Source organism: Triticum urartu, chromosome 5A, assembly GCF_056163025.1.
Source record: "Triticum urartu cultivar PI428250 chromosome 5A, HENAU_Tu73, whole genome shotgun sequence".
Taxonomy (NCBI): Eukaryota; Viridiplantae; Streptophyta; class Magnoliopsida; order Poales; family Poaceae; genus Triticum; species Triticum urartu.
Window position 1 is genome coordinate 391,255,813 of NC_141877.1, and position 10,364 is coordinate 391,266,176.

The window sequence follows — 10,364 nt, forward strand, 5'->3', positions numbered from 1 at the left end:
GAAGGACCGGAGGCCAATGGAGTAGCGTGTGCGCATTGAAGAGAGCTCACCAGCCGCAGTAAGTGCCATTGAATGCGGAGGGAGCACTGCCCCGGTACAACTGTGATTTATGGGCTTCATCAACCAACCAACCAATGCAGGGCTGCGCCGGATACAGGTACGTACCCACACCCACACCACCCCCCCTCCATTTACAAGAATGAATGACTGTCGCATCCATCCTTCCCAGTTTTCTTATGCTTCTCTGCGCATGGCACTCGCCCAACTGGTCGCGCCAGCGCGGCATTTTCTGTCTTCTTGGCAAAGAATATGTGTGGATGCTGCATTTCTTTTCTTAATGGCGACAGTCCTGTTCTGTAGCAGATGATGGCGTGCATGAATGCCCGTTATTCCATAGAAAATGGCCGGCTCTAGAAAATGCACTGTGCTGTTTTTTATACCGGTTGCAGAAAGGGCGTGCTGCTGTGAGTCTTCTTTTTTTTAGCGGGGAAGGGTGTGCTGCCATGTTGACGCACCATGCTGACGTACGTATCTCCCTCTAGGTGGCTTCAATTCCGAGACCATGGTTCCGATGAAGATAATCCATGGTGTTAAGTTATTGACTTCTTGTACTACTCCAGTTCATCGGTGCAAACAAGTTAGTGCCATCCCTGAAAAACCAAGAGTTAAGAAGCACAATATAATCTATTCCCTAGTGTTTCTCCTTGCAAAATACTTCCTCCGTCCGGTGTAGTATTTTTTGTGACAATATGATGCATTTTACAGTAAACTAAAGGCAGAACAGATTTGAAGTGACCAATAGTGGTGTCCAATCTACAGTAGACCAGTAGTACTACAAGGATTTATATTGGTACCGGTGTACTGACGGCCATAGCAAGAGAGCAAGCGATGTTAAATGTCGTGTCCATCATCTGGTTAGGGAGCAGTAGTACATACACCACACCACACCACATACTGTAGGATAACCAGGATCGACATGCCCAGGCTTGGTACAATGCTGGTATTGTAGAGGATTGTACCTCCATGTCCATTTTTGAGGTGGTCACTTGAAGTATTGTGAAGAAACAATTAGACATCCACGATCCACCTACGTTCTTGAACTATCTTATTAAGAAAAGCAACTATTAACTGGAAAGCAAATGAACAGCAACCGCCTCTGTATTCTGCAGCAAAACAATTGGCACACAAGAAAAGAGTGAAGCCTAAAGTATCACAGCTACCCCGCAGCTGCAGGCTGCTCTCTTTCCGTTCGCCTGCTAGCATGGAACCTGTGAGCTGCTGTTAGGACTTAGGACTGAAACATAATGCGCCCTACTGTATACAGACGTGCCGCCTGCGCTAAGCCGCTCTCTCTCTCTCTTTTCTTTCCCTGGGAACATATGACCTGAGAATCGGGAAATGATGACCGGGAAGTAAGTACTACTGCCATAGTTGTGTGCTGCGGCTATGTGAAGCTGCAAGGTTTGGGGTGTGTTTTCCTTGCTCCCGTTTGCCTGCTGGATCTGTTTGTTTCTGAAACTGGGTGTGTTAATCTGTCTGCAGATTTGAGGAAAGAGACGTCCGTCCTACTCTCCTCTCTGCTCTTTAAAGCTCCCCGCAGCCGGAGGACACGGAAGGTCTGGAATGGTCATGTCTCTCCATCGTCATCACTTGACACCCACCAACCTGATCAAGGCACTCTTTGTCATGTGGTACGTACGAGTTTACAGGTAAATACAGGTACGCCGCGTCAGTTCACTGTAATTTTGTACTGACCGTTTCACCCCCCCCCCCCCCCCCCCCCCCCCCCCACACACACACACACAAAGTGGCTGCAGAATTAGCAGCAGAGCAACGGACAAAGCCTTCAGACTTCTTGCCAGCCATGCAGCTCACACTGACTGAGTGACTGCCTGAGTCCTGACTGGTGGTGCCGCCAGGAGATCTGGTCCAAATGAAATGGTGCAATCAAACCAGGATGCTCGAGGTCAAGGCCCTGCCCCTCGCTTACTGTACCGTGATGATGCAGGAGGATGCTCCCCCTCTCCCTGATAAGAGAATGAGATCCCAAATTCTCCAATGGTATGGATCAATCATGAAGAAAGAATGGTATGGATCAATCGTGAAGAAAGAATGGTATGGATCAATCATGAAGAAGGAAGCATCATGGATTCATGGGGGCGACAAACATGGGTATGTATATATAGTGCATCATCTTCCCTTGTTTGACGACGCTGGCCGTCTTGTTTTCGTGTCAACAGTGCTTAAACAGGATCCTAAGATAAGAGTGGCATGGGCAAGGATGATGGATGTCGCCCCGTATTAACTGGTGTGGGGTAATTTGCAACCTCCTCCCTGCCGTGGACTTGAATGGGGATCATGAGATGCATATGGACGGCCAGCCATCGCCATGGCATGGGGACCCCGGCGAGCTGCGCTCCAGTGCCTGTCGCGAGCTCTGCGCCCAGGCACCTACCAAGCAGTCAGAGCCAGTCGACCACCGCGGCACCAACCTACGCCTGGTCGCGCGCCCACGGAGTTGAGTGAGCTGCTGCTCGTACGAACTGGTCCATCCGTCGTCGGCGTGGTCACCGCCAACAGTAGTTGCCGCTGCCGCGCCCGGCGCCCGCTCGGGCGGGGCCATGGGCTCGGGCGATTGATTCACTGCGCGGCTGGCCACGGCACGGCTGGTGGTCGATCGTGAAACTGAAGTGGCTGCCCGTAGGCGGGGGGAAGCTGTCTGTCGACCGATGGGAATGAATGGCGGCAAGTGGCAGCGGGATGCTTTGCTTAGCTGTGCGCGCTTGAATGAGGCGGCAGAGCAGCACATGGGATGGCGGGGTGCAAGGGAGGTTTACGGCTGTGCGCCCCAGCTCTGGCCGCTTGCCCCCGTCCTGGACGCAACCGCGCGTGACCCCCGTGCGTGGTGACCGCCCCATCCGAGCGACTCCCTCGCCGGCTCGGCTCACGACTGTTTACGGTCTCGGTAACCCAACATGCTCTCTCGGGAATGATCGGCTGATTTACCGCATGCTCTCTCCGTGGGGACGAACTCTGACACAAAGTTAAACTACTCATAATAGGAGTAACATAAGATATGTCATTTATAGTCTACCTCTTTCTATATATGGAAAGTCAAAGAAATTCTCATCGAAACATCGAGAAATTGTGCATATAGAAAACTCTAAAGGAAAAAAAAAAGAGACCCATGCCATGATTTTCAAAAAAAAATTCGAGAGTACGCCAATGGCGTATCATATTTTTATAGAAGAGAGCAAACATAATTACAAGAGGCTAGGCATAGATGCGAACATCCTGCTAGCGGAACCCACTCAACACCTAAAGGAAAAAAGACTTGACTACTCACAAAACGGTGTATTCTTCCGACTCCGGCTTCATCCCATTCTCTAAGATCGTCAAAGATTTGGTGCATCAATTGTCTCGGCCTCCTCTGTTGCTCCAGTCGCCCAAAAACTCTGGCATTTCTTTGTTTCCATATGGACCAAGCGACGAATATGACAATAGTGTCAAAACCTCCTCTATCCCTTGTCGCAATTGCACTCGCACTTGAAGCCACCATGCCTCAAGTGAATCATCAGGTTGCGGCTGCCTAACGGTGACACTGATTTGTGTGAAGCATAGATGCCAAACCTCTCGAGCGTAGGGGCAATGGAGAAGTATGTGATCGACCGTGTCTTCCTCTTGTAAGCATGTGTAGCAAGCAGCCGTACTATCCTGCAGGCCGTGCCTAGCTCGCCGATCCGAGGTCCAAAGTCTAGCTAGCCATGCAAAGATTTTGCATTTGAGGATCGCCCCACTCCTCCAAATACACTTATACGTTGGAGAAGTCGCAAGCCCAAGATGGAGAGCCCGATACACCGACCGAGTTGTGTACTGCCCCGAAGCGTCCCAAGGCCATGTGAACGTATCCGGCGCTTGAGGGTCACGATAAGCATCCATAGTAGCCACTCTGAGATGCATGAGCTATATAAGGGCCATAAAAGGTGGCTCTCCATTAATATCCATCTCCCACCTGCTATCCACCATGGCCTGGCCGACCGTCCGTTTATTTTGCACTCTGGTGGGAACCAAAGGTAAGATGGCCGGCGCAATGTCTTCCACCGCCAAGCCGTTCATCCATCAATCCTTCCAAAAGAGCACTCTGTTGCCGGCTCCCACCGTGATTTGCACTAGTTAGTTGTAAAGCTGCCTCGCTTCTTCATCGACCAAGAACGGGATGCCTTGCCAAGGTCTATCCAAGTCCGTTCGCCTCAACCATTCCCATCTCACCCGGAGTGACAAAGCTTGCAACTTCAGATTCTTAACTCCGAGGCCTCCAAACCTTGTTGGGCGACATATGGTGTTCCACGCCACAAGGCATTGCCCGCCGTTAACCTTATCCTTCCCAGCCCAAAAGAACGACCGCATCCAGGCGTTAATTTCATAGAACACCCAATCAGGAGCATTGAGCACCATTAGCTGATGGATAGGTCTCGCCGCCACCACTGATTTGATGAGAACAAGACGTCCTGGCCGTTGAATAAGACCTCGTTGCCAGGACGGGAAGAAACTCCTCACTTGATCGACGAGAGGCTGCCAGTCCGCTCTGGACAGTTGATGAATCGCCAGGCGAATGCCCAGATACTTGCAAGGGAACTGCCCAAAGTCACATTGCAGATGTGCGGCAACTCTGTGCTGGTCGTCCTCCGTGCCGCGAATCAAGATCGCCTTTGATTTACTATAATTCACCTCCAAACCTGATGCATGGCCAGCTCGCCAGCGCCTGCTTGACAAAAATCAAGTCCATCTCCGTTGGTTTGATGAACAACGCAACGTCATCCGCATAGATTGATAACCTTTGTGTCGGAGAGATCCCAGTGAGGTTGCTAACCACCCCTTCCTCAGCGCCTTTCCTGAACATCACCGTTAGGGCTTCCATCGCGATGACAAACAGTAGTGGTGAGACGGGGTCCCCTTGGCGAAGGCCACAAGCGTGCACAAAGCTCTGTCCCGGACATCCATTCACCACCACCTTTGTGCTAGCGGTCTGAAGCAAAATGGCCACCCACCTGACCCACGCCTCCCCGAAGCCCTTCTTTCTCAACACTTGGAACAAAAACGGCCAAGACAAGGAATCAAACGCCCTCGTAATGTCGAGCTTCAGGAATACTCCGGGCGTTTTTCTGGCGTGCAGTTTCCTCGCGATCTGTCTGACCAGGAGATAATTGTCGTGCAAGCATCTACCAGCGATGAAAGCCGACTGGTTTGCCCGGACAATTTCCTTCATTCGTCTCCTAGCCCTAAGAGCCAGAGCCTTGGCGAAGAGTTTCGCAAAGCTATGCGTCAGGCTAATCGGGTGATAGTCTCCCACCGAATCAGCATCCGCGCGCTTAGGAATGAGAGTGATCAGCGCCTTGTTTAACTTGCCAAACCCGTGGCTGTCTCTGACATATAACTTTATGATAGCTGCCATAATATCATGCTTGATAATAGGCCATGCCTTCTGGTAGAACATGCCAATAAATCCGTCAGGCCCCGGCGCGCGATCAGCCGGAAGGTCGTTGTGGTAGTCTAAGTTTTTCGATGAGGATAATTAATTCGGTCGCTGTGGTAGTAACATAGCACAGTTTAAGAAAATTGTGCTTTGTGGCATGTAGTTAATGAGGAGAGGGGTGTTTAGAATAACATAATATGTTACTGTAATATAGCGCTTCCCGAAAAAGGATAAGTCTACAAGCAAATAAATGAACCCAGCTATGATACTACTATTATGTTATTTTGCACTATGAAGGTAATAATTTAGACTAGTGTCATATGCATGACACTAGTATAAGGCTACTACCAATGCAAAGGTGCTTAGATGAGATGCTAAGTGCATTAAATACCTTAGCAACCCAACTCCCCAATGCATAGGTGCTTAACTTGTTGTTGTTAAGCACACTTTATTTAATGAGTTAGCACCTAAAGTCTTTCATGCATTGGTCAAATTGTTTCATTTAAGTGGTTTGCCTAGGTTCTCGCGCTTGGCATTGGTTCTTCCAGATGTCACCAAAGTGCTCTCTCTTCTCCTTAAATGTAGTGCCATGTCATTTTTTTTGCTTATGTGGCATGCTTAGCACCTGTCCATGGTGGAGCACTGGGAAGGGCCTAAGTTACTCCCCACTATGGCCGATGCTACTCACCTGGCTGGTTAACCAGTAATCTCATCCTGTGGAAGTAATTAACGTGCGTCCTTTTCTTCCACGTGGATCCAAAACGTTGGAGAAACACTCGCAAAGTACTGTACTTGAGTCAATTTTGAGTAAATAGTAAGACTTTGGATCGCAACATTCATAATGTTGCATCTCAAGCATCTTTTTCCCACTGCTGGCTCATAAATTCGCCTTGGTTTCATCGGAATTCGTTTATTTCGTTCATTAATTCGTTCTGATAGCTACGCAGAGGTCTTGAGACGTACGTTCGCGGGTGCAAAAACCATCATCATAGCTCATCTGATTGCTGCGTCCCAACGGACTGGTGTCACCATTTGGCGAGGCGTTTGAAATGGGTGGCTTGATTAAGTTCACACTTCACACCATCGCCGTTGACAGGCTAGTAACAAAACACACTAGATGAAATTGATTACCTGATGTTAGTTGCTCAGTACTTCAGACTTCAAATGGAGGCCATGATTTGACAAGTTGTTAATAACGATAGTACGACCTGACCATGACCGACTCCCAAATTTCCTTCCGCCTCCGTTCATGGACACAGGAGGACCAGTCCGGGGACTTTGATGCTGAAGGCCGACATCTAACACTGCCCGCATACATTTCAACAATTTTTTGAATCAATCGGATGAAATTCATGCATAGCGGATGGATTTTGGTATAAACCGAAAGAGATTCATCCAAACACTGTGGATTTCATATGAACATGAAGAAATTCATTATATTTCAGACATACTTTAACTAAAAGCGGAGCTCGTCCAACTCTATAGGTATAATATAATATACTTCAACTAAATGATCATCGGCGCCCATTCCCCATGTTTGGCCAAGATCCCCGATAACTGAAGCTTCACCATCTCCAATTCCGTCTTGGTGCTCTCCAGCTCCGCCTCCGTAGGCGCTCAGCTCCGACTGAGCAAAGGACAAGGACCTCCCCCCCCCTCCCCGGGCGGCGGTGCCGCGCTGCACCGGGGCCTCCCCGCCGGTCTTCCTTCTCCCCCGGCGAACGACCCTCCCGCCGCCGCCGCCGAGGGCATCACAGTCTAAGCCTGCGGGCCGCAGCGGTGGCGGCGGTAATGTTCCTCGGCCGGCGATCGGATCTGGGTGGCGGCGACCCACTCCGGCCGATTCAAGGGCGGCGGCGCAGGCCGGCGGCGACCAGGGTTGTCGTGCTGGCGGCGGCGACGAAGAGATCACGCCGGCGGCTAGGGTGCCCGATCTGGATCCCATTCGGATTTGGATGGTGGTTCGTCGAGCCGTCGCGCGCATCCTTTGTTCCGGCGCGGCAAGCGGCCTCTGGACTAGGTCCGCGACACGAGGACGTCGGGGGCTCCGGCCCTAGGCGTGGAGGTGGTGGCCATCTTCTTTGCCTGAGGTGGTCGGCTAGACGGTTGTGGATTCTCGCATCCAGTCCCGGCGTCGAGTGGGGAGACGAGGCTGCCGGTGAAAACCGTGCTATGACTTGGGTCATGGCAGGCGATGGCGGCGTTTTCACGTCGTTATCTTGTTAAAGACATCGCCACTGCAGCTTCTGTCGACTTGCTTGCACTGCTCTGGGTGAAAACCTATACCCGGAGTTTCCAGATCAGACGATGGCGGTGCTTTTGGCGTCGTTTTCCCTCCTGGAGGCATCATTTTTTGAGCAGCGGCTGGATGTAGGACCAGAGGACGGATTCTTTGGTGGAGCGGTGCGGCATCACACTCATTGATGACGACGGGTCTCAGAGGCATGGCGCTGTGGTGACTCTGCGTCCGATGCGCGGAGATGGACTCGCGCAGGAGGGTGACGCGGTCTGGCGTCGTGGTGGCGTCGACGGCAGCTAGACCTGGGCAAGGTCGATGCAGCAGTACAGCTTTGAAGATGGATTGGTGGCAGGTGGTTGCTGTGCCCTCAGACCCGGTAGGCGTCCTGGTTGAGGAGTACGCCGGACTGGTAGGTGCCCCATACCCGGCAGGCGTCCTGGTTGGGACCTCAGGTCTTAGATGTTAGGTTTGGTTGTGAGGTCTGTTTGGTACTAGGCCCAGACTATCAGCATCCCTTCATCACTTAGATAGGAGTAGCGACACTTTTGTTGCCTAGACGGCGGCTTCAGTCTTACTGTTGTACTCCCTCCGTCCCCAAAAACATGTCGCGAGGTCATTTTTTTCAGTTTAGTCCTTGTCGTTCTCCTGACCAAACCCGCGGTCCTCGTCCTTCCTCAGTCTTCTCCGACGCCGGCCGATTTGGTCGCCCCGCCCCCGCCGCCGCACGCCGCCTCCGCCTTGCTTCCCTCCCGCCTCCCCACACCGGCGCCTTGTTCCCCTCCCCTCCGATCGCCGCCTCGTTCCCCTAGGCCCGCCGCCTTGTTCCCCTACGCCCGCCGCCCGCGAAGGTTCAATTTTGGAGACCACCGTCTGCAGTCCTCGCTCTCCTTCCGCCTGCGCTCGTCGTGAATCACCTCCTCTCTGTCGACCATGAAGCTCGCCCCTCCATGGACGTCGTCGACCCGAGCACTGGGAAGCACGGGTGCCCCTTCTCCAATCCGCAGACGGTGCCTTCCACCAGCGGCGCTCCGTCCGACGGAGCCGTCCTTCCCCGAGGGTGGCGAGTCGGAGCTGGCACTGCCCTTCGTTGACCCCCTCCTCGCCGTATGGCTGCCTCGCCGCCCAGCAGCCACCACCACTGTCCACCTGGCCATCAACCTCATCCACTACTACAGAGCGAAGGTGAGGATGCTTGCCTGGATCCCCAAAATGTCAAAAATGAAAATTTTAGTATTGTACTCACATGTGAATCACTCCATTTTGGGCAATTTTGTGGAATTTTGAAACATTTACTCCATTTTTGGACACACGCAGATGGGATTCAGTGTACTCTACGAACTGCTTCAAAATGTAGGGCATTTTGGGACACACGCAGGTGTGCATTTTTGTGGAATTTTCCGTTTGTAAAACTGGAGTATTGAAGAAGTGTATTTTCCATTTTGAAACTGAAAATAAACTGTATGTTCTGCATTCTATATGTTGATTATCAATTCTGTTTCCACTAAATTTTGATTAGTGACTATAGCACAATATTCAGTTTCCACTTTGTAAATTCAGTTAACACATTTGCTCCTTTGTAAATTCAGGTAACACATTTAACACTTGGTAAATTCAGTTAACTCAAGGCTAAAGACAATCTACCAAGGCTAAAGCATATACTGACATGAAACGACAATAATGGAGCCATGGAGCAGCAGCAACTCAAGGTCATGGATCATCTCTCTTGCCTTGTGCAGCTTGCTCTGTTTCAAAGCATCTAAATTTTCCATTAGTTGATAGCAGCACGAGTCATGAGTCTCATACGATTTTCATCATCCTAATAAGAGTATCTGTCAACTGCTTGTTTGTGCCCAAGTGTTGCCATTTTCTTCAGATTCTTCTTCAATTGCTTGCTTGTGCGCAACTGTTAGCAATTCTATTTTCATGGTTATCTTGTCGCCACCCATGCAGGTCCTTTGAAAATCAAATCGTCCTATTTGCAATATCATGGGCTTTCACAAAGACAAGTACTCCCTCTGTAAACTAATATAAGAGCGTTTAGATCACTACTTCAGTATTCTAAACGCTCTTATATTAGTTTATGGAGGGAGTATAACAAGGATTCCAATGAGAAATAGCGCCTAAAGAACAAGGTATGTGAGGGAGTCCGGGATTAGGGGGTCTCCAGACAGCCGGACTATATCCTTTGGCCGGACTGTTGGACTATGAAGATACGATATTGAAGACCTTGTGTAACCCTAGCCCTCTCCGGTGTCTATATAAACCTTCTTGGCGTGGAAGGAAAACTAGGCAATACGAATATGGATATCTCCTTCTTTGTAACCGACCTTGTGTAACCCTAGCCCTTTCCGGTGTCTATATAAACCGAAGGGTTTTAGTCTGTAGGACAACAGATAATCATACCATAGGCTAGCTTCTAGGGTTTAGCCTCTTCGATCTCGTGGTAGATCAACTCTTGTAATACTCATATCATCAAGAATAAATCAAGCAGGACGTAGGGTTTTACCTCCATCAAGAGGGCCCGAACCTGGATAAAACATCGTGTCCCCTGCCTCCTGTTACCATCCGCCTTAGACGCACAGTTCGGGACCCCCTACCCAAGATCCGCCGGTTTTGACACCGACATTGGTGCTTTCATTGAGAGTTCCTCTG

The 10,364-nt window shown here is 50.5% G+C and overlaps 1 protein-coding gene and 1 long non-coding RNA gene across 2 annotated transcripts; both read left to right on the plus strand.

Annotated features, from left to right (window-relative positions):
* The first annotated feature begins 18 nt into the window (after positions 1 to 18).
* Positions 19 to 4,160, plus strand: LOC147971535 (uncharacterized). The gene is made up of 3 exons (XR_015604741.1): positions 19 to 157; positions 1,543 to 1,691; positions 1,809 to 4,160. It is a non-coding gene; the product is annotated as an uncharacterized LOC147971535 (long non-coding RNA).
* A 4,301-nt stretch (positions 4,161 to 8,461) lies between these two features.
* LOC147971536 (uncharacterized) lies at positions 8,462 to 9,691 on the plus strand. Its single transcript, XM_087522799.1, has 3 exons — positions 8,462 to 8,894; positions 9,027 to 9,087; positions 9,299 to 9,691. Exons 1-3 carry the CDS (start codon positions 8,643 to 8,645, stop codon positions 9,319 to 9,321), a joined length of 336 nt encoding a protein of 111 aa, XP_087378925.1. The 5' UTR covers positions 8,462 to 8,642; the 3' UTR covers positions 9,322 to 9,691.
* The last annotated feature ends 673 nt before the right edge of the window (positions 9,692 to 10,364 follow it).